The 24,071-nt window shown below is 37.2% G+C and overlaps 2 protein-coding genes and 1 pseudogene across 3 annotated transcripts; 1 reads left to right on the forward strand and 2 right to left on the reverse strand.

The window, feature by feature from the left end:
• The first annotated feature begins 1,126 nt into the window (after positions 1 to 1,126).
• LOC125870967 (piriformospora indica-insensitive protein 2) lies at positions 1,127 to 2,826 on the forward strand. The gene has a single exon (XM_049551524.1). It carries the CDS (start codon positions 1,257 to 1,259, stop codon positions 2,622 to 2,624), a length of 1,368 nt encoding a protein of 455 aa, XP_049407481.1. The 5' UTR covers positions 1,127 to 1,256; the 3' UTR covers positions 2,625 to 2,826.
• A 190-nt stretch (positions 2,827 to 3,016) lies between these two features.
• Positions 3,017 to 4,491, reverse strand: LOC125870970 (CRIB domain-containing protein RIC8-like). 2 transcript variants are annotated; one of them, XM_049551527.1, is made up of 5 exons: positions 4,316 to 4,491; positions 4,118 to 4,239; positions 3,920 to 4,017; positions 3,747 to 3,846; positions 3,017 to 3,530 (listed from the first exon to the last, which is right to left on the reverse strand). In XM_049551527.1, exons 2-5 carry the CDS (start codon positions 4,170 to 4,172, stop codon positions 3,103 to 3,105), a joined length of 681 nt encoding a protein of 226 aa, XP_049407484.1. In that variant the 5' UTR covers positions 4,173 to 4,239; positions 4,316 to 4,491; the 3' UTR covers positions 3,017 to 3,102. The 2 variants fall into 2 exon arrangements, with proteins under 2 accessions (XP_049407484.1, XP_049407483.1); XM_049551526.1 differs by having other exon boundaries at positions 3,920 to 4,020; positions 4,316 to 4,487.
• A 17,874-nt stretch (positions 4,492 to 22,365) lies between these two features.
• LOC125871510 (probable protein phosphatase 2C 55) lies at positions 22,366 to 23,890 on the reverse strand (annotated as a pseudogene).
• Positions 23,891 to 24,071: the final 181 nt, after the last annotated feature.

Consider the following 24,071-nt stretch of genomic DNA (forward strand, 5'->3'; position numbering starts at 1 on the left):
GGATTTTTCAATATTTAAAGGTTGAATCGAAGACTTTTCCATTTACTGCACCACATCGATCCATAGACTTTCTTATCAATAAAAAAGAAAAGAAAAAAGACTTTCTTATTAATTTCTCAATTACACATTTTATATTTATTTCTTGTTACTTCTATTTATTTTATTTAATAAAACATTTGTTTAGGTCACTACATTTGTGAGCTTGTCTTTTAGCTCATCCAAAGATAAAATTTTCTTTAATCTAGTAAATTTGGATACTTACCAGGTCATATCACATGAAATTAGTGTCAATGTTTGCTTAAATAATAATTTTACTGAAATTTAACTTGCTAGTGAAAGGTCTGTGTTTATGACATAAAGTTCCAATTCAAATAAGCCATTTTAATGCATTTGCTATTCTTGGAAAACATAAATGATTCACTGTATTTTTTGTCGTTGAAGAAGAGGAAAAACATGTTACCTTTTTTCTTTTTTTTCCATTCTTCTTCACGCAAGAACAAAGCTAGCAAGCAACCAATCAAGAAAAAAGGAAAAAATCTGCATGTGTTCCAATTTCAATTTATATGACACATTTTTTTTTTTAGTCGGTGTAAGTTTAACAAAATGACACATTTCTTTGATCTTCAAAAACGCATTTTACCATTTGATAAGAAGATTTACAGCACACAAACATCTATGACCTTTTTTTTTTTTTTGATAATTGTGGTGTTCAAACCAGTTTTCGTGCACTTTAACTAATTTCACGAAATATCTATAATCGCCAACCAGTAACATAGATCATATATCATGCAATTCTATGCACCAAAGCTAAGACAGATTAAAAGAATTACCTACTATTGTAATTTTATCTCTACTGAAATTTGAACATGAGATCTTATGTTCTCAACCTACTTTAGTGTTTTTTTTTTGGATCAAAAGTATTAAAAATCTTTGTATTTTTGAATATGTATCATTTAAATTGAAACGAAATAATAATTTATCATTAAAAAAAAATAGGTAGAGAAGCTTTAGAGGACAGACAGACAAAAAGCCATAAAAAGGGCAAATCGGTCATTTGACCATAAGGGGTACAGAACGTAGCATGTTAACAGTAAAGCAAATCTCTGCAAAAAAAAAAAAAACTGTCTTTTGGATTCCTTCTTTCTCTTTCATTTTTCAAGACAGACATGTTTATGATTTTCTCCCCCTTAAATACCCCTTCTTTATCACCACCGTTTCGTTGTCATTTCTCAAACTTCACAATTTTCTAAAGCAAAATGGCTTTCTTCTCTAAACTCTCTGTTCTTGTTCTGACTTTGTGTTTTTATGCTTATTTCATCATGTTTGTTGTTTCTCAGCCTTCTGCTCTCAACATGGTGGAACAAGAAGCAGTGTACAATGTTCTTGAATCCATTAACTCTGATGTCTCTTGGCGTTCCCTTTTCCCTGATGATCTCTGTTCTTCTTCCCCACATGGGGTTATTTGTGATTACTTTGTTTCCACTACAAACTCATTTACTCCTCATGTAACTGAGATTAGTCTTGGTTATGTTTCAGATTATGCTCCTAATCCACCTTGTACTCCTAATAGCACACTTAATGCTTCCCTTTTTGCCCCTTTTTCTTATCTAAGAAAGATTTTTGTTTACAAATGTTTTACTGAAAATGAGGTTTCTTTGATTGACTTTGGATCTTTGCCTTCTTCTTTGGAGGAGGTGGTTTTCTTGGAGAATCCAGGTCTTGTTGGTTCTTTAAGTGATAAAGTTGGAAACTTGATGAGTTTGAGGAGGTTGGTTTTGAGTGGGAGTGGTGTTTATGGGGAAATCCCAAATGGGGTTGGTGGTTTGGTCAATTTAGAGCAGCTGACTTTATCAAGAAACAAGATTAGTGGTGAAATTCCAGTAGGGTTGATGACATTGAAGAAACTCAAGATTCTTGATTTGAGTCAAAATGAGCTTGAAAGTAGTGTTCTTGAATCTATAGGGAACTTTACTCAACTTTTGAAACTTGACTTGAGTTACAACAAGCTTACTGGGAAAATCCCTCAAAGTTTGAAGGGTTTGAAGAGTTTGGAGTTTTTGGACTTGAGTTACAATAACTTTTCAAATTCTGGGGTTCCATTGTTTTTGGCTGAGATGTCTAGTTTGAAGGAAGTCTACTTAAGTGGAAACTATCTTGGAGGGGAAATTCCAGAAATATGGGAGAATCTTGAGGGTATTGTGGGGCTAGGCTTATCAAAAACAGGACTAGTTGGGAACATTCCTGTTTCTATGGGGGTGTACTTGAAAAACATATGTTATTTGGGGCTTGAAAATAACAAGCTGGAAGGGGCATTGCCTGAAGAGTTTGGGGCATTGGAATATGTGAATGAGTTACATTTGGAGAACAATAATTTGAGTGGTAGACTTCCATTCTCTCCAAAATTTGTATCCAAAGTTGGAGAAAAGTTGAAGTTGGGAGGCAATCCTCAACTCTGTGTAGATGAAGGCTTGAGAATATCTAATGTTAGTGTTAGCTTGAGGCTACTAAAAATGTGCAACAATGCTATTAGTGCCAAATTTGTCCCATTCTCTGGGGCATCTTTGGTACTGGTGCCTGTTTCCCATGTTGTCTTTTTTCTTGGAATTTTGTTTCTCCTGTGCTAGTAGACAATCTTGGACATATACTGACTAATGACTTTTTAAGTATAGGGAAATTTTGGAATGTGTTCTGATATAGCACTTGTTGATAGAAACTTTTCGGTTTTAGTAGAGTTTTCTTTCTGCATTTTTCCTGTTGTGTGTTCACAAGATGAAAGAAGCTAAGAGGTGTAATTATAAAGTTAAGGAAGATTCATATAGTTTGTAATTGCAATGTATTGAATGTTGCATTTTCCAGTGTATTGTTTATTGAGTGCATAAATGACAAATCATATTATCAATAGAAAAATCTATTAAGAAGCAAATGTAATATGGATACAAGGTAATGATGTATTGTGCTATGATAGATTCAGAGTAAAAAGGAAGAAAAAAAAAGACTAGGAAGAACAGTTTCTAATTATCAAAACAGGTGCCCATTTTTTTTACTTGACTACACAAAAAAATTGACTGATTTTGAGTCCATGTTAAGTTGTTGTTTTGCTCACTACTCTTTATCTATCTCATTGTTTCTTGAACTTAAAATGGAATTGTCATATTCTGTGTCTTGTCCAGGATCCATTGGTGTTGTACTAGAGGATGATATGCCTTTTGATTTAGAGGTCCGGGATGAGCTCCCGGAGCTCACTCCACCATCCTCCTTGGATTTCTTCCGTCTTGTCTTTTTAGGTATGTCCGGAAGGTCCCTTGCTGGAGAATCAGAACCACCACCTGATCCAGGCCGGCTATGTCGGCTTGTTTTTGTACCATCAGACGACTCTTTATGTCGCCTGGTGCTCCTGGCTTTCTTTGGAGAACTACTACCCCCACTCCTATTTTCTGATGACGAATGACGCCTTGATGTCTTTGTCACTTCTGGTTGATCGTCGGGTAATGAAGAATTTGCATTCTTGTACTTTTGGTTCGCATCTGCATCTGCAATTCAAGAAGAGTCGCAATAGAATCAACTTGAATTTCTTTCATCTCATGTCGGTTTTTCAAATGGTACATAAACGAACCATCTCACACAAAGTTCTATTTTGTAACGTTACATTTGTCTGTATCGACAATTATTAGACTATGGATACAAAGTGGATTTATATAGTCGACCCCATCATACGGTAACCATATGAAAAGTGGAAAGAAAATTACCTTCAGAAGCACATGATCTATTATCTGGATGATCATTAGCATCAAGTGGAGGACCCAAAGGGGCTGTATGAAATTTCCCTGGTTCTTTAAATTCTTTCATCTGCCACAACACATTCATTTTATAATTACCAATAAAAACATTATCCTAAAATAATAATCATAATAATAATTACCCAGCTGGGAGATTCAATGGATGGTCCATCCCATCCAATATGGGCGACATGTTTTACATCAGTAGGAAGTCCAATCTGCATTTCTGGTTCTTTTTCCTCTTCTGACACATTTTTTATTAAATCAATCAATTAACCGCAATATATCAATCGTATCATAATGTAACAATAACAATAACTATAACAATCGAAATTTCTCACCAAACATCTGAGAAATACCCAAGGCCTTTAAAAAGCCTTTCACCTTTGCGGCCATTCTTCTTCTAAATGCTACTAAAGAAGATGTTTTCTTTCACTCAAAATCGTGCATTTGTTTCTCCAATCTAAAATAAAATAAGACGATGGTGACGATACAAATAATATGACTAAAAATTCATATATATATAAATAGAAATTAACCTTCTTCAGTAGGATTGAAGAAATTTAGCAAATTTGCGATGTGTATTAGGGAAAAAGATACTCAAAATGCAGATAAAAATTCAAGAAATGGACTCAAACCCTTGAGAAAAAAAATATTTGGGTTCGAATCCTTTCTAAGTATGATAAAAGCAAAACGATGTTAAAGCAATCCTTTCATCCATTCAATGGCACTCAATTGCAAGACATTGTTAACCAGAAGCATATCGATAATTCAGGAACTGAAAATTAATTACTATTATTTTTCTTTCATATTTGTTAATAAAAAAAATTATGATTTTAGGACAGTTTCTTTAAATGTTTCATTTACTCTTACTGACTTTTCAGTTGTCCTCGATATATACCTAAAATTGAATGGTCATACATTTTTCTTTCTTTTGTTACGTTTTTTTTTTTCACTCAATATTTGATGTTTATATTGGAGTATGATTAAATTTGAATTGACACATTGCAGGGTTCATTAGTAAAACGAATATCAAATTTAATAATAAAGGTGAAATAAATACAAATTGATAAATTATTTCTTGATTTTTCAAATTGAACAACCAAGTTTCAAAAAATATTTTTAATATAATGATCAAGTACCAAAGATGAACGGAGGGAATAGTACTTGAAAGTACACTTAGACTTTTAAAATGTCTTACCATACACATCTGACCTAATGATATATTTCAATTAGCCTCGTCATTTCCCCCCATATATTTTGGGTATTTAAGAGTCATTTTACCTGAAATAAGTGATTTTCTAAATTTCTCGTGTGTTAATCCAAGAATATTTTGGTGATATGATTTTTGGTCGACTTTTTGCAGAATCATTACGAAACCATCTGTAGAGAGTTAGGAGAACAATATGTAAAGGCTCACCATTTTCTGCACATATGACCTACTTAATGCGCGCGTTGGTTTGGAGGGACAAACATTGGTTATTTCAAGTTCAAACGAGGCACAAATCGGGAAATAGGAATTTTTTCATTTTTCATGTGTTATAGTCCATGGACTTTTTGGTGATTTGGAATTCCTATCTCATTTTTTCCGAAATTATTCGTGGACGTCCGTTAAGACCTTAGCTCTGGAGACAGTTAGCCCTCACGGCCAAAACATCCCATTCTCAAGGTCAAACGATCCCCGGAGCAGGTAAACCCCCTATTTTGTCGATATTCGTGTGCTATAGTCTATGGACTTTTTGGTGATCTGGAATTCCCTCATTTTTGCCAAAATTTTCTGTGGACGTCCGTTAAGACCTTAGCTATGGAGCCAGTTGGCGCTCACAACCAAAACGTCTTATTTTGAAAGTCAAATGTGCCCCACAACAGGTAAACCCCCTAATTTGCCAATTTTCGTGTGCTATAGTCCATGGACTTTTTGGTGATCTGGAATTCCGACCTCATTTTTGCCAAAAATTTTCATGGACGTTCGTTAAGACCTTAGCTATAGAGTCAATTGGCCCTCACGGCCTAAACGTCCCATTTTGAAGGTCAAACGAGCCCCAGAGCAGGTAAACCCCCCATTTTCTCAATTTTCGTGTGCTATAGTTCATGGACTTTTTGGTGATCTAGAATTCCGACCTCATTCTTGCCAAAATTTTCGTGGACGCCCTATAAGACCTTAGCTATTAAGCCAGTTGGCCCTCACGGCCAAAACGTCCCATTTGCAAGATCAAACGATCCCCGTAGCAGGTAAACCCCCTATTTTGCCAATTTTCATTTTTTATAGTCCATAGAATTTTTGGTGATCTGGAATTCTGAGCTCACTTTTGCCGTAATTTTTCATGGACATCCTTTAAGACTTTATCTATGGAGCCATTTGGCCCTCACGGCCAAAACATCCCATTTTCAAGGTCAGACGATCCCCGGAGAAGGTAAACCCCATATGTTACCAATTTTCGTGTGCTAGAGTTCACCATCTTTTTTGGTGATATGGAATTCCGACCTCATTTTTACCATAATTTTTCATTGACGTTTGTTAAGACCTTAGCTATGGAGCCAGTTGTCCCTCACGGCCAAAACTTCCCATTTTGAAGTTCAAACGAGGCCCGGAGAAGGTAAACCCCCTATTTTGCCGATGTTCGTGTGCTATAGTCCATGGATTTTTTGGTGATCTGGAATTTCGACCTCATTTCTGCAAAAATTATTCGTGGACGTCCCTTAAGACCTTAGCTATGGAGCCAGTTGGCCCTCATAACCAAAACGTCTTATTTTAAAAGTCAAACATTCCCCACAGTAGGTAAACAACCCATTTTGTCAATTTTCGTGTGCTATAGTCCATGGAGTTTTTGGTGATCTGGAATTCCGACCTCATTTTTGTCAAAATTTCTCGTGGACGGCCGTTAAGACCATAGCTATGGAGCCAGTTGGCTTTCACAACCAAAACGTCCTATTTTGAAAGTCAAACGTGCCCCACAGCAGGTAAACCCCCCATTTTGTCGATTTTCGTGTACTATAGTCCATGGACATTTTGGTGATCTAGAATTCTAACCTCATTTTTGCAAAAAAAATTTTGGACGTCCGTTAAGACCTTTGATATGGAGCCAGTTGGCCCTCACAGCCAAAACATCCCATTTTCAAGGTCAAACGATCCCCGGATCAGGTAAATCCCCCATTTTGCCAATTTTCGTGTGCTATAGTCCATGGACTTTTTGGTGATCTGGAATTTAGACCTCATTTTTGCCAAAAATTTTCGTGGACGTCTGTTAAGACCTTTGCTATGAGAGAGTTCTCCGTCACTACAAAAATGTCCCATTGTGAAGGTCAAACGAGCCCCGAAGCAGGTAAACCCCCCATTTCACTGATTTTTGTGTGCTATACTCCATGAAATTTTTGGTGATCCAGAATTCAAACCATTTTTGCCAAATTTTTCCGTGGACGTTCGTTAAGAGATTAACTATGGAGCCAGTTGGCCCTTAAAACCAAAACATCCTATTTTGAAAGTCAAACGTGCCGCACAACATGTAAACCACCCATTTTGCTGATTTTCGTGTGCTATAGTCCATGTACTTTTTGGTGATCTGGAATTCTGACATCATTTTTGCCAAAAATTTTCGTGGACGTCCGTTAAGACCTTTGTTATGGAGCCAGTTGGCCCTCACATCCAAAACATCCCATTTTCAAGGTCAAACGAACCCCGGAGCAGATAAACCCCCCATTTTGCCAATTTTCGAGTGCTATAGTTCATGGACTTTTTGGTGATCTGGAATTCCGACCTCATTTTTGCCAAAATTTTTCGTGGACATCCGTTAAGACATTAACTATGGAGCCAGTTGGCCCTCACAACCAAAATGTCCTATTTTGAAAGTCAAACGTGCCCCACGGCATGTAAACCCCCATTTTACCGATTTTCGTGGGATATAGTCCATGGACTTTTTGGTGATCTGGAATTCTGACCTCATTTTTGCTAAAATATTTCGTGCACATCTTTTTAGACCATTACTATGGAGCCAGTTGGCCCTCACAACCAAAATATCCCATTTTCAAGGTCAAACGATCCCCGGATCAGGTAAACCCCCTATTTTACCAATTTTTGTATGCTATAGTCCATGGACTTTTGGTGATCTGAAATTTCAACCTCATATTTGCCAAAAAATTTGGTGGATGTCCTTTAAGACCTTAGTTATGGATCCAGTTCACCCTCACGACCAAAATGTCCCATTGTCAAGGTTAAACGATCCCCGGAGTTGGTAAACCACCCATTTTGCCGATTTTTATGTGCTATAGTCCATGGACTTTTTGGTGATCTGGAATTCTGACCTCATTTTTGCCAAAATTTTTCATGGACGTCCGTTAAGACCTTAACTATGTTGCTAGTTGGCCCTCACAACCAGTACATCCTGATTTGAAAGTCAAACGTTCCCCACAATAGGTCAACCCCTCATTTTGCCGATTTTCGTGTGCTATAGTCCATGGACTTTTTGGTGATCTGGAATTTCGATCTCATTTTTGCCAAAAATTTTCATGGACGTCCGTATGGAGACAGTTATCCCTCACGGCCAAAACGTCCCATTCTCAAGGTCAAACGATCCCTAGAGCAGGTAAACCCCATATTTTGTCGATTTTTGTGTGCTATTGTCCATGGAATTTTTGGTGATCTGAAATTTCGAGCTCATTTTTGCCAAAATTTTTCTTGGACGTCCGTTAAAAACCTTTGCTATGGAGCCAGTTGGCCCTTTAAGCCAAAAAGTCCCATTTTCAAGGTCAAACGAGCCCCGGAGCAGGTAAACCCCCCATTTCACTGATTTTCGTGTGCTATAGTCCATGAAATTTTTGGTGATTCGGAATTTGACCTCATTTTTGCCAAAAATTTTCTTGGCCGTCCGTTAAAACCTTTGCTATGGAACCAGTTGGCCCTCAAAGCCAAAAAGTCCCATTTTCAAGGTCAAGCAAACCCCGGAGCAGGTAAACCCCCTATTTTGCCAATTTTTGTGTGCTATAATCCTTGGACTTTTTAGTGATCTGGAACTCCGAGCTCAGTTTTGCCAAAATTTTTCGTGGAAGTCCGCTAAAACCTTAACCATGGAACAAGTTAGCCCTAACGGCCAAAACATCTCGTTTTCAAGGTCAAACGATCCCGGGATCAGGTAAACCCCCATTTTACCAATTTTCGTGTGCTATAGTCCATGGACTTTATGATGATTTGGAATTTCGAGCTCATTTTTGCCAATATATTTCATTGACGTCCTTTAAGATCTTAGCTATGGAGCCGGTTAGGCCTCACGGTTAAAACATCTCATTTTAAAGGTCAAACGAGCCCCGGAGCAGGTAAACCCCCCATGTTGACAATTTTCGTGTGCTATAGTCCATGGACTTTTTGGTGATCTGGAATTCTGACCTCATTTTTGCCAAAAATTTTCTTGGACGGCCGTTAATACCTTAACTATAGAGCCAGTTGGCGCTCACGGCCTAAACGTAACATTTTGAAGGTCAAACGAGTCCCAGAGCAGGTAAACCCCCCATTATCCTAATTTTCGTGTGCTATAGTTCATGGACTTTTTGGTGATCTAGAATTTCGATCTCATTCTTGCCAAAAATTTTTGTGGACATCCGTTAAGACCTTAGCTATGGAGCTAGTTGGCCCTCACGGCCTAAACGTCTCATTTTCAAGGTCAAACGACCCCCGGAGCAGGTAAACCCACCATTTTACCAATTTTCATGTGCTATAGTTCACCATCTTTTTTGGTGATCTGGATTTTCCACCTCAGTTTTGCCAAAATATTTTGTGGACGTCCGTTAAGACTATAGCTATAAAGCCACTTGGCTCTTACGGCCAAAAAGACCCATTTTTTATGTCAAACGATACTCGGAGCAGGTAAACCCCCCATTTTATCGATTTACATGTGCTATAGTTCACCATCTTTTTTGGTGATCTGGAACTCCGACCTCAGTTTTGCCAATTTTTCCTTGGACATCCGTTAAGACCTTTGCTATGGAGACAGTTGGCCCTTACGGCCAAAACGTCCCATTTTCAAAGTCAAACGATCCCCGGATCAGGTAAACCCCCTATTTTGTCGATTTTCGTGTGCTATAGTCCATGGACTTTTTGGTGATCTGGAATTACGAGCTCATTTTTGCCGAAATATTTCGTGGACGTCCGTTAAAGGTCAAACGATCCCCAAAGCAGGTAAACCCCCCAATTTGCCAATTTTTGTGTGCTATAGTTTACCATCTTTTTTGGTAATCCGAAATTCCAACGTCATTTTTGCCAAGTTTTTTTATGGATGTCCGTTAAGACCTTAGTTATGGAGTCAGTTTGCCCTGACGGCTAAAACAGCCCATTTACAAGATCAAATGAACCTAAAAGCAGGTAAACCCCCCATTTTCCCGATTTTCGTGTGCTATAGTTCACCATCTTTTTTGGTGATCCGAAATTACGACATCATTTTAGCCAAAAAATTTAATAGACATCTGTTATGACCTTAGCTATGGAGCTAGTTATCCCTGACGGCCAAAACGACCCATTTACAAGGTCAAACAATCCCCAAAGCAGGTAAACCCCTCATTTTCCAGATTTTCATATGTTATAGTTTACTATCTTTTTTGGTGATCCGGAATTATGACGTTATTTTGCCAAAAATTTTCATGGACGTCTGTAAAGACCTTAGCTATGGAGCCATTTGGCCTTGACAGCCAAAACGACCAATTTACAAGGTCAAATGATCCCCAAAGTAGATAAACCTCCCATTTTGCCAATTTTCGTGTGCAGTTCATAATCTTTTTGGTGATCCGAAAATGCGACATTATTTTTCGCCAAATTTTTTCATGGACATCCTTTAAGACCCTATCTATGGACCAGTTGACCCTGATAGCCAAAACGTCCCATCTACAAGGTCAAACGATCCCCAAAGCAGATAAATCCCCCATTTTATCGATTTTCGTGTGCTATAGTTCACAATCTTATTTGGTGATCCAGAATTTCGACGTCATTTTTGCCTAAAATTTTCAAAGACGTATGTTGAGGCCTTAGCTATGGAGCCTATTGGCCGTGATAGCCAAAACGGCCCATTTACAAGGTCAAACGATCCCCAAAGTAGGTAAACACCCTATTTTACCGATTTTCGTATGCTATAGTTCACAATATTTTTTGGTGATCCGGAATTCCGATGTCATTTTTGCCTAAAATTTTCATGGACTTCTGTTAAGACCTTATCTATGAAGTCAGTTGGACCTGACGACCAAAACGTCCTATTTACAAGATCAAACAATCCCCAAAGCATGTAAACCCTTATTTTGATGATTTTCGTGTGTTATAGTCCACCATCTTTTTTGGTGATCCGGAATTTTGACGTCATTTTTGCCAAAAATTTTCAAGGACGTCCATTAAAACCTTACCTATGGAGCCAATTGGCCCTGATGGCCAAAACAACCCATTTACAAGGTCAAACGAACCCTAAAGCAGGCAAACCCCTATTTTGCCGATTTTCGTATGCTACAGTTCACCATCTTTTTTGATGATCCGGAAGTGCGACGTCATATTTGCCAAAAAATTTCATGGACGTCCATTAAGACTTTAGCTATGGAATCAGTTGGCTCTGACGGCCAAAACGGCCCATTTACAAGTTCAAAAGAGCCCCAAAGCAGGTAATCCTTCATTTTGCTGATTTTCGTGTCCTATAGTTCACCATCTTTTTGGTGATCCAGAATTCCGACGTCATTTGAGCCAAAAAATTTTGTCGACGTCCATTAAGACCTTAGCTTTGGATCCAGTTGGCCCTGACGGCCAAAACGGCCAATTTAATGGGTCAAAGGATCCCCAAAGCAAGTGAACTCCCCTATTTTGCCAATTTTTGTGTGATATAGTCCACCATCTTTTTTGGTGATCCAGAATTTTGACGTCATTTTTGACAAAAAATTTCATAGACATCCATTAAGACCTTTTGTTATGGAGTCAGTTGGCCCTGACGGTCAAAACGACCCATTTACAAGGTCAAACAAGACCCAAAGTAGGTAAACCCCCAATTTTGCCGATTTTCGTATGCTATAGTTCTACATCTTTATTGGTGATACGAAATTCCGACGTCATTTTTGCCAAAAATTTCATGGACGTCTGGTAAGACCTTAGATAGGGAGCCAGTTGGCCCTGACTGCCAAAATGGCCCATTTACAAGGTCAAACGAGCCCCAAAGTAGGTAAACCCCATATTTCGCAGATTTTTGTTTGCTATAGTTCACCATCTTTTTTGCTAATATGAAATTTCGATGTTATTTTTTGCCAAAAATTTTCATGGACATCCGTTAACACCTTAGCTATGGAGCCAGTTGTCCTTGACGACCAAAACGACCCATTTAAAAGACCATACGATCCCCAAAGTAGGTAAACCCCCCATTTTGCTGATTTTCGTGTGATATAGTTCACTTTTTTTGGTGATCCAGAATTTCGACGTCATTTTTGACAAAATATTTCATAGACGTTCGTTAAGACCTTAGATATGGAGTTAGTAGGTCCTGATGGGCAAAACGGCCGATTTACAAGGTCAAAGGATACCCAAAGTATGTAAACCCCCTATTTTGCTGATTTTCGTGTGGTATAGTCCACCATCTTTTTTGGTGATCCGCAATTCTGACGTAATTTTTGCCAAAAATTTTCATGGACATCCGTTAAGACCTTAGCTGTGGAGCCAGTTGGCCCTGACGGCCAAAACGGCCCATTTAAAAGGTCAAACGAGCCCCAAAGAAGATAAACCCCCCATTTTGCTGATTTTCATGTGTTATAGTTTACCATCATTTTTGGTGATCCTGAATTCCGACGTCATTTTTGCTAAAAAATTTTATGGACGTCCGCTAAGACCTTATCTATGGAGCTAGTTGGCCCTGACAGCCTAAATTGCAAATTTACAAGGTCAAACGATCTCCAAAGCAGGAAAACCCACCATTTTCCCAATTTTTGTGTGTTATTCACCATCCTTTTTGGTGATCCGAAATTCTGATGTCATATTACCAAAATTTTCATGAACGTCCTTTAAGACCTCAACTATGGAACCAGTTGGCCCTGACGGCCAAAACGGCCCATTTACAAGGTCAAACGGGCCCCAAAGCAAAGTAAACCCCCTATTTTGTCGATTTTCGTGCGCTATAGTTCACCATTTTTTTTTGTGATAAAAAATTCTGACGTCATTTTTGTCAAAAATTTTCATGGACGTACATCAAGACCTTAGCTATGGAGTCAGTTGGCCTTGACGGGAAAAACGGTCCAGTTACAAGGTCAAACGATCCCAAAAGCAGGTAAACTCCCAATTTTGCTAATTTTTGTGTGCTATAATTCACCATCTTTTTTGGTGATCCGGATTTCCAACGTCATTTTTACCAAAACTTTTCATGGACGTCCGTTAAGTCCTTAGTTATTGAGTTAGTTAGCCCTGACAACCAAAACGGCCCATTTACAAAGTCAAACGAACCCCAAAGCATGTAAATCATATTTTGCCGATTTTTGTGTGCTATAGTTCACCATATTTTTTGGTTATCCGGAATTGTGACATCATTTTTGTCAAAATAATTCATGGACGTTCGTTAAGACCTTAGCTATGAAGCCAATTGGCCTTGACGGCCAAAATGGCCCATTTACAAAGTCCAACGATCCCCAAAGTAGATAAACCCCCCATTTTGCCGATTTTCGTGTGCTATAGTTCACCATCCTTTTTGGTGATCCAGAATTTCGACGTCTTGTTTTGCCAAAATTTTACATGGACATCCGTTAAGACCATAGCGTTGGAGTCAGTTGGCCCTGACAGCCAAAACAGCCCATTTACATGGTCAAACGAGCTCCAACGAAGGTAAACCCCCAATTTTGTTGATTTTTGTGTGCTATAGTTCACCATCTTTTTTGGTGATCCAAAATTTCGATGTTATTTTTGCCTAAAATTTTAATGGACGTTCGTTATGACCTTAACTATGGAGCTAGTTGACCCTGACGGCCAAAACGGCCCATTTACAAGGTCAAACGATCCCCAAAGCATGTAAACCCCCTATTTCAGGAAGTCAGACGTTATTTTTGCCAAAAAATTTTATGGGCAGCCGTTAAGACCTTAGTTGTGGAGCTAGTTGGCCCTGACAGCCAAAACGGCTCATTTACAAGGTCAAACGATCCCCAAAGTAGGTAAACCCCCCATTTTACCGATTTTCGTGTGCTATAGTTCACCAACTTTTTTGGTGATTTAAAATTCCAACGTCATTTTTGCCAAAAATTCTCATGGACATCAGTTAAGACCTTAGATATGGAGTCAGTTGGCCCTGACGGCCAAAACGACCCATTTATAAGGTCAAACAAGACCCAAAGCAGGTAAACCCTCAATTGTGCTGATTTTCGTGTGCTATAGTTCACCATCTTTTTTGGTGATCCAGAATTTCGACGTCATTTTTGCCAAAAATTTTCATGGACGTCCGTTAAGACCTTAGTTGTGGAGTCAGTTGGCCCTGACGGCCAGAACGACCCATTTACAAGGTCAAACAAGCCCCAAAGCAGGTAAACCCCCAATTTTATTGATTTTCGTGTGCTATAGTTCACCATCTTTTTTGGTGATCCGGAATTCCGACGTCTTTTTTGCCAAAAATATTCATGGACGTCTGTTAAGACCTTAGATATAGAGCTAGTTGTCCCTAACGGCCAAAACGACCCATTTACAAGGTCAAATGATCCCCATAGCAGGTAACCCCCCCTCCCCCATTTTATCGATTTTCGTGTGCTATAGTTCACCATGTTTTTTGGTGATCCGGAATTTCGAAGTCATTTTTGTCAAAAAATTTCATGGACGTCCGTTTAGACCTTAACTATGGAGCCAATTGGCCCTGACGGCCAAAACGGCCCATTTACAAGGTCAAACGAGCCCGAAAATGATTTCGAAAAAGGTATTTCTAACTTAAAATCAATTTTCATTCATCAAATCTTTTTGTATAAATGAACGAAAAATCCTTATGTAAAATTGACATTCACATATTCATTACCAAGGTTTTTTGAACTCAAAAATCAATTATGTTTTATCAGATTCTTAGCAAAAAAGAATTACAATTTTCTACAAAATTGGGTGAAATTCAAAATTGAATGGGTTTAAATCTGTGTTTCAAAAATTTGGCTCGGTCAAAAGCCTAGTATTAAAATGGACTTCACTTATGTATTAAAATGGAATTTCCAACTCCTAATCCATTTTGTTTAATCAAATCCTTTTCACATACCTATTTAAGGAACAAAAATCCTTATGCAAAATTGGTGGAAATTTAAAATTTTCGAGATAAAAGTTGTTATCAAAAAAATTGTTTATCTAGCATTAAAATTGACATTCATATATGCATTATCAAAGTATTTCAAACTCAAAAATCAATTTTCTTTTATCAGATTCTTAGCAATAAAGAATTACAATTTTCTTCAAAATTAAGGGAAGGTCAAAATTGAATGGGTTAAAAAATGTTTTTCAAAAAATCGTCTCAGTCAAACCGCCCTACGGATGTTTGGTCGCATAGATCTCAAAAAAATACCCAAATTCAAAAAAAAATCGCCTTGAAAGGACATCCGATTCCAGAGTTATGACCGTTTGAAATTTCACTAATTTACAACTACTTTTTCAAGTTTCAATCTGGTAAAACTTCAAAGGATCGTAACTTTTTACTCGGATATCCGATAGACGCAAAAAAAATTTGATCATGGGTATTTTTTCGAGATCTATCCGGTTAACTTCTTAATTTGTTTTGCTTTTTTATCTTATTATATTTTTATTTATATAGAATAATAGTCACACAAGGTATTTAGGTAGTTTTTTGATCTAATATTATATATAGTGTCACTACAGAAAAAATAGTGATTAGAGGTGTCTGTTGGTGATCTTATTAATGGTGTGTGGGGGGGGGGGGGCAAACGCCAGCATTTTCAAGTTCAAATGAGGCCCAGAGCGGGAAATATCGAATTTTCCATTATACGTGTGCTATAGTCCTTGAATTTTTGGTGATATATGATCCCGACGGGTTTTTAGCCAAAAAATTTTGTGGGCATCCGTGATGATCTTATTAATGGTGTGGGTCTCTGTGACGACGTGTGTGTTAGTCTCGAGGGGCAAATGTTCGCATTTTCAAGTAAAAATGGAAGGCAAATTCAGTAATGCAATTTACTAGCAAAAGGCAGAAGCACAATTTCGCAATGTGACTAGTATCAATAACCAAATGAAAAGACCAACATGAGCAAGTGGTAGTGGGATTATCCTCAGCCCCTACCAATCCTATTTACATTCACGCTATAAACTTGTCAAAGGAAATATTGTGTCATCGCTTCCGAGGTGGAACTGGAAATATATATCACCAAGAGGACGAGGACGATTAGTAAATACATAGCAATTCTAAAAGGCCTCGGGGAAGGGGGACGGGGGACCGCCTCGAGATAAGTGACCTCGAGGCAGGGGCCTACCTCGAGGCAGGCGGCCTCGAGGTAGGTGGCCTCAAGGCGAAGGCCTGCCTCGAGGCGGATGGGGGCGGGGGCCTGCCTTGAGGTAGGCGGCCGCGGGGGTCTGCCTCGAGGCAGGCGGCCTTGAGGAGGAGGGGGACAGGGACCCGCCTTGAGGCAAAGGGGGATGGGGTCCCGCCTCAAGGCAGGCAGCCTCGAGGACACCTGGGACAATCGTTGTTGTTGTTGGCTACATTACAGATCCGATAGATCCACGAGAATATATCGTGACTTCTCTCAAGTTTTGCATCAGGTTTTTGCTAGTGGTGGCAGAAGCATTTTCTTAGTTCGTCATCCAAGAACTCTGCTTCGAATAAGGTAATTTATTCCCATTTAGTTTCTCTCTGTTCTGCTTGTGGTTAGTTTCAGCATTATAGCTTGGTTTTTCATAGTTTCTTTTTTGTTTATTTGGTATTATGATTTTGTTCTTGTTTAGTTCGATCATATACAAATTTTAGGATAAACTTGTTGTGGTCATATTGTGTTCGACTTGATGCTTGTTGTATGAATTTGAAACTATGTTTGAAATTCATGCTTGTTCTCTTATGGTTTTGTCTTGATGTTTCATTATTCACGTCCTGCGCATGGTTTAACTTAATTTTCAGAATGTAGTTCAAGGTTTGTTTAAGTATATGCTAGTTTAATCCTTAATCTATTTACTTTTTAGTTCGGTTCGAAGTCTTATTTTAGGGAGTATATTACTGCCTAATAGGTCCCCTTTGATTTATATTGATTTGCTCTTTTTGCGTTTAAATTGTGTTAATAGCTTGTTCAAGTTTTCCACTCATGTACAGTAACTTATCCATATATTGAAAGTTTGGTGTGTAGCCATGACATATCTTCTGAATAGATTAATATCCTTGTATCTCTTAGTAGTTTAAGTAGTCTAAAATATAAGGATTTGTTCTTTGTTTTCTCTCATCGTTTGCTTCTGGAGATATACTCATAATTTCATGGCAATTCTTGGTCACTTCCTTTACGTTTTTTGAATGAATTACGGTCAGTAAAGTATGTGATGGTATTATTATGTGATATTATTAGACCCCTTTGTTTTATTCAGAGCATTAATTAATTTGAAAGTGTCTGTGTGGATGTCCAAAAAGGTTCCTCACATTACCACTGTCCACTGCCAAGTCTCCCTGTAAAGAAGTACTATCATGTGTATTGATTCTTTGAGTGATCTTATCTTGTGATTGTATGATCTAGGTTTCATTTTTTCTTTTCATGTTTGAATTATTCCAGTATTTTCTTGGGGCTTAGTGGGTTGTCCAAGTTTCTGAAGCTTACTATGTTGAAGTTAGTTTCTCACAGACATAGTATTGTGTGTGCCTATGTAACATAGATACTTTAAAATTAGAGCATGATTTGTTGGAAGGACATTGCCTCAATTGAACCTATCGGTGGATGTATGTGAATCCAAGTGACTTTTTATGTTCATCTTCTTTGTTGAGTTAAAAAATATTTCCTTTTTGATATTTTTGTTGAGTCCTGTTTGGTCAACAGCAAGAATTCTCTAATTGGAACAGTTATAAATCAGGTGAAAACTTTCCTAGATAACCCTAACTTGTCTAAAATTAAGTCAAAGTTGTAACAGTTAAATTATGAAAGTATGAATGTGATATACGTGGCTCAACTTGTTGTCTACTGCGGTAGTACTAAATATTTCATTTACATGGGACAAGTTTGAGCTGCGGGTTCACAAGCATGTGATTGACCACTGCTTCTTTATTCTTTGTATGGAATGCACTCTTTTCTACCGTGATTTTTTCTAACAAAATGCTAGATTTCTCTGTTTTAAAATGTTTAGGTTTTTTTTTTTTTTGCTTAATGATTTGTTTAGCATCTAATTTGATTGAAAGCATTTTCATACAATATTGGTTCGAATCCAATTCGTGATTCCAATTCAGAATTCCATATGTTTTGTGTCATATATACTCCATAATTGGATGCATTATATTAGTATAACTCTTCCTGTCTAAAAGTAGTTACTCCCAATGCTTGTCTTTTTCAACTCTTTATGATCTTAAAAAAAAGTGGTATCTTCTTATAAAAGTTTTACCATTCTTAATTGAGCATTAGATGTTGATTTTAACGAAAGACATATTTATAGCTGAAGAAATAGGATAAGAGAGGACAAACGATGAATTCTATACTTGTATAGTTCACAATTGGAAAATTGGCAACCACTGATATTATGTTATTATGCAGGTTCCCAAGTGTTCAAACATCTGAGAAAAAAGCAAAACAATGCCAACACCATATACACTAACAAGCTAAAATGCTTAGCTGGAAATCAGCCTTCCCAGATGCCCAATTATTTAAGAAGAATTTTCCTCTGTGAGAAACACGACGATATATAAGATATTGGCACTAATCACTATGATGATGACAGAGGCGTATCCAAGGAGGGGTCACCGGGTTCACATGAACCCATGCTCCCCTCCCGAGATCATATATAGTAGTGTTATATTTTTGAAAAATATTGAAATATAGATGTGTGAACCCATATTCGGAGTATCATATAATGCGATGATGATTGGGTGCACCTCTCTACGTGAGGTTAGAAATTTAAATTTTATATTCATCTTGTTTTATTTTTCTTTGTAAAATTAGATAACACCTCTCTAAATAGTTATTGGTAACACTTTTGACATTTTAATTAGTTTTGGACCTATAATATTAATTTTAACGGTTTTCAGTAATAAGAACCTAAATGTCCAACCGATCAAATTTATATTTTAGATCAACCTTTTTGTAATAATGCACCCATCATCCCGAAATCCTGGATACACCTCTGGATGATGATAGTAAGGCCCTGGGAGTTCTGTTCCTTATAATAGGAAAGATAGTATTTTTTGCAAGATGGCTCAGTGAGCACGTTTTTTCAGCACTTCAAGATCAACTTCTGTGGGATTAGTAGCCTGAATCTCATAATAAAAAGATGAAAACCATCGAGTTCTCTTCTAAATGCATCTTTAGAGGTGGCGTAAAGCATCTTCGCACGGATACGAGATGTTGCAGGAGACCTAAGGAAACAAAAGCAATGCACAGAGAATGTGAGAAGGAAAAAGATTTAAGTGTTACTTATAGTTCTCTGAGATGCTGGACTTGCACATCAATCCCATTGTAGCTATGAAGTAGCTTCCGTACGTGCCATCAAATTGATCAACTACAATAATATGTGGAAATCAAGCAAACGCATACAGAGGCAAAGGCAAAACAGTGGAAGCATATATGAAAATTCTCAAAATTTTGCTTCCTAAAGACGAGCATTGGGAGTTAGCTACAGAGACCTGAGCATAAACGCATAATCGATTTTCATAAAATGAGAGTAAGATATGTTCTTAATCTTTCAGAAAATACAACCAAATTGATTTCTTTTGGCGTTTGGAAGAGAAACATTTTGGTATTGAAAAGAAATATTTCTGACAAGTGATATACTAACAAGTAATTTACCCGGCCATGAGACAAAATGTTCTTTCCATGATGAAGACAACTTAACAAACTCTATTACAATTTGATATATATATACCAAAAGAAATGTAATTAGATATATGTGTATTTTGCTAAATACGTCTTACTTTATGTAGTTATTTTGTATTTTTATATTATCGAAAATCACAATAATTAACACCTTAAGATTATTTAAAAATATATATTGAGACATAGAGAGTAACATATATTAATTAAAAATTATGTTAATTAACAACTTAAAATATTTTTAAAAAATAGTAAATTTTGCTTGCCTATCAAAATTCCATATGCGCCACATAAATTTGGACAAACGAAGTAACAGATGTTTTCTTTAAAATTAAGTTAATAGTCCTATAAATCATAACAATTAACAACTTAAAATATTAAAAAATCATATAAAAAGTTAATTGGTTCTCTTAGTTTTATCATTATCACATAAATTGAAACAAGTAAAATAATATTATATTGGCACGAGCCCGTATCTAGTTTAGTTTGTATAGCTCCTTTAAACCAAAAAAAAATAAAAAATATAGCCCAATAAAATGCTTTCATTACTAAAATAAATAAAATAAAATGATACCTCTCACACTTTTTTTTTCTACTTAAAATACAACGCTCCATATAGCCGTTATAGGAGCGTGAGAGATAACTTGGTGTTTTCTGGGAAGTTATCTGTGATGGACACAGTGTTGATCCTACCGGTGAGTCCGATCTTCAGCTAGAACGTATCAATGTTTATTTCAATGAAGCTTCTGGTGGATTATGTTCTTATGGATCTAGAGCTTGGTACTATGGATAGTATCAGATCTGGTTCGTATTGACAAATCTTCAGTCTTGATAACTTTGTGTTTAGGCAGTCTGGTGCTGGGAATAACTGGGCGAAAGGTCATTATACTGAAGGCGCTGAGTTGATTGATGTTGTTCGTAAAGAGGCGGAGAATTGCGATTGCTTGCAAGGTTTTTGCTCATGTCTAATCGAATTCTTATTGAATTTATGAATGTGCCAGTTGCCTTTAGTTTCTGTTTTCGTTTTCATTGCGAATTGCGTACTTATTCTTCCTGTTGGTAGTTAACAGTGCAGATATTAGATCTCTTTCTCATTTTTCAGTAGGTTTTGTAGTTCTTAATCTTTAATTAGATATATCTTGATTGCTAATTAATTTTGTTGGTAATGCTTAGTTATTTAATTGATGGGGTTTTGCTCTATGCTTTCCTTTTGTCATCAAAGTTTATAGCACATTCATTTTCATCTTGATGTAGAAATTGTCCCTATGAAGGAGGGCAACATTTTGTGTTGAACTCTTGGAACTCAAGAATTAGGTCCTCTGTTCTTCTGTTTCTCTGAGTAACTGTGCTGTACTATCTTGTTCCATCTTAACTAGTTTAAATGCTGATGCTTTTGATCTGCATGAACTTTTTATTGACAATTATGATTTCTCTGATCTCAGAATGGCTGCAACGACACTTTAGACCAATTGGTTGGGACTCTTCAGTCTTGTAGCTAGAGTTCTTTTTTGATTGTTTTTTTTTTTTTTGGGTAAATATAACAATTTTACTTATACCAAATTAGCTCATTACAAAAGCAAACAGTGCTCACCCACTGTTTCTCTATGTATCAAATAACCAGAAGAAAATCGAAAATTATTTCGACTCCTTTTACATAGCCTATCAAAATAGTAAACTATTTACTCTACTCTTCATAGTTCCCTTTTCAAACTTGTTGATCAGGTTTTTGTTGTTGTATGTCGTGTCAACGATTTTGTGTCATCTGTATCAGCATGGGTTGCCATATCACCAAACCAAACAAGCAGCTGATTATACTCCCTTTTCCTGATTTCTTCTTTGCCCATTTAACAACCCACTGTACTTCATCCTGCCAAGTACCATTTGTTCTCTGTATGCTCACCCATATTAGCATCCTATGCCATAGGCTTTGTGTAACAGTACATTCAAATAATAAGTGGTCTCTTGTTTCATCAGCAGATTGATAGAATACACATGTAGGAGGAACATCTATGCCGAACTTATGTAATCTGTCAACTGTAGCAAGCCTCTTAAGTAGGGCCAACCATAGAAAGAATTTATGTTGTGGATGGATACTAGGATGCCCTGTTAGGCTCTTCTAAGGTACTTTAGGTAGCTGAGGGAGCATAAAAACATACATCATTTTTATCAGGAACTTGTTAAGCACCACCATAGTCTGTAATCTGTTTCTCATATCACCTTGGATTGTAGGAGGAACATCTATACCGAACTTCTGTAATCTGTCAACTGTAGCAAGCCTCTTTAGTAGAGCCAACCATAGAAAGAATTTATGTTGTGGATGAATACTAGGATGCCCTATTAGGCTCTTCCAAGTTACTTTAGGTAGCTGAGGGAGCATAAAAGCGCACATCATTTTTATCAGAAACTTGTTCAGCACCACCATAGTTTGTAATCTGTTTCTCAGATCACCTTGGATTGTAGTTGCATTCATGATCAGCTTCATGGATTATGTTGTAGTTCTTGATACTTTTCCATGTGCTTTTATTAATTTATTTTTTACAGAAAAAAATCCTTCATCAAATAAATGTTAATGATTCCAACATGCTATTTGAATTTTATAAAGTAAAACACTTGTATCTAACTGAGGTGAACTAAGCTAGACCCAAGATGCTGCTGACGCCATCTCATTCCTGTCTTTGTTTTACACACAAATCAAAATGCCAAAATTCTAACCGATGCCTCGAATTTATGGGTTGTTGTATTGTATGACTCTCCTCCAGCTGTTGATTCTGTTCCAATAGTGTCTCTGAATATTGCAACATGGTATGGATTTTCAATTTCACTCTGTTATGTAAGAAACAACTACAGTGATGTTGTCCAGCTTCTCACCATGGTAATCAAATCCAGCCTCACGAGCTCAATCAGAGAAAGGCAAAGACTTAGTATGATCCATTGCTCTTAGTTGTGCCAGTTCTGCTATCCGCTGAGCAGTCATCTGAGGCCCTAAGCCAGCTTCCATGGCCTGAAATACAACTCCACTGATATCTTCTTCATACAAATTATCAAAAAGCCCATCTGTACTGACAATTAGGACATCTCCAGGTAGAGCAGTAATTTTGAACACCATGGCAGAGCTACGTGAATCACCTGCATTATTGCAATCTAGTTGATTTGGGAAATTAAACCCATGCTGCTGTGAAGGGGATTTAAATACAGCACATCCATTTCTAACCAACATAAATCCGCTATCTCCTAAATTTACTGCATAAAGACCCCCCTTCAGTGAGTGCAACAATACACGCTGTAGAAGAGCCTTTTGCTTTTGTTCTCACGTAAGCTTTCTCCAGCACCCTGATTAGGTCTACAGAACCTTTTGGTTCATCTTGAATTGCAGATAAAGAGTGAGACATCAATTCATGGGCATATAGTCCAGCATCAATACCAAGATCAGCCCATCCACAACACCATCAGCTACACCGATTACTGGTGTAAGGGTACAAATAAAATGAGCATTCTCTCCACCAGTTTTTGTTTTAGCAGGATGAGGTAGGTGAAAAGATCCCGAGTTTAGCTGCAAGGGGATCTTTGCTTCAGAAGAATTAACAACATCTACAACTTGTTCCATGCCCTTAGAATTATCAGAAAACACATTAGAAGCCTCAGAGGCAGTTTCAGAAAAGAAACATTCTTGGGATAAATTGCAAAAACCTTCCAATCCAAAGCCTTTGTGTGGATTGAGGTTTGTCCTCCTCTTTGCAACATTAGTCGTAAATATTAGTAAAGCATGAAGTTATTGGGCCGTCCTTTGTTTCCTAAACTGATGTTAGGTTACTAACATTTTGAAAGCCTCTTTTGTTGTAAGAAACAGTACAACTCTTTACTGACAAACTACACTGCAGGCGCCTAGCAGTCATATTGCCAACGAAATGGCCAATATGAGTCCTTGAACCACAAACAACCATTATGCCTTTCTGAGTATCAATAACAAAAGTAGCTCGGGAAGCAGCAAACCTTCAAGTGCAGAGTTCTGATAACTGTTTAGCGTATGGTTTTATGAAATTCTTTCACCGGCGGCAAAGTCTTTGCTGCCTCAGAAACTATCTTTATCCTTTTCTATCCAAACCCCACTTCAAATATGCCTCAATTTTCACTGTTTGGATGCAAAAGCTGCAATCTCTTTCACTCGAGGGTGCAAATTGAAGATTTAATATAAGGGTGAAACTGTAGATTTATTCTTAATTTTATTATATATATAACTTATTTTTTCTTTTTCTTTGGTTTGGATAAAAGCCTTATTTAATATTTGATGCTTTCCTATGTAACTGTTGGCCTTTAGCTTTTATAATTATTTGGTTTTACTACATAAAGAAGGTT

The sequence above is a fragment of the Solanum stenotomum genome, chromosome 7 (assembly GCF_019186545.1).
Source record: "Solanum stenotomum isolate F172 chromosome 7, ASM1918654v1, whole genome shotgun sequence".
NCBI lineage: Eukaryota > Viridiplantae > Streptophyta > Magnoliopsida > Solanales > Solanaceae > Solanum > Solanum stenotomum.

Bases quoted from the DNA above. Each gene is read 5' to 3' on its own strand.
- LOC125870967 (XM_049551524.1), top strand. From the start codon at position 1,257: ATGGCTTTCTTCTCTAAACTCTCTGTTCTTGTTCTGACTTTGTGTTTT.
- LOC125870970 (XM_049551526.1), bottom strand. From the start codon at position 4,172: ATGGCCGCAAAGGTGAAAGGCTTTTTAAAGGCCTTGGGTATTTCTCAG. The intron at 4,021-4,117 runs GTGAGAAATTTC...AAAATGTGTCAG, and splicing joins GGGTATTTCTCAGATGTTTG to AAGAGGAAAAAGAACCAGAA. The intron at 3,847-3,919 runs GTAATTATTATT...GTGTTGTGGCAG, and splicing joins CCATTGAATCTCCCAGCTGG to ATGAAAGAATTTAAAGAACC.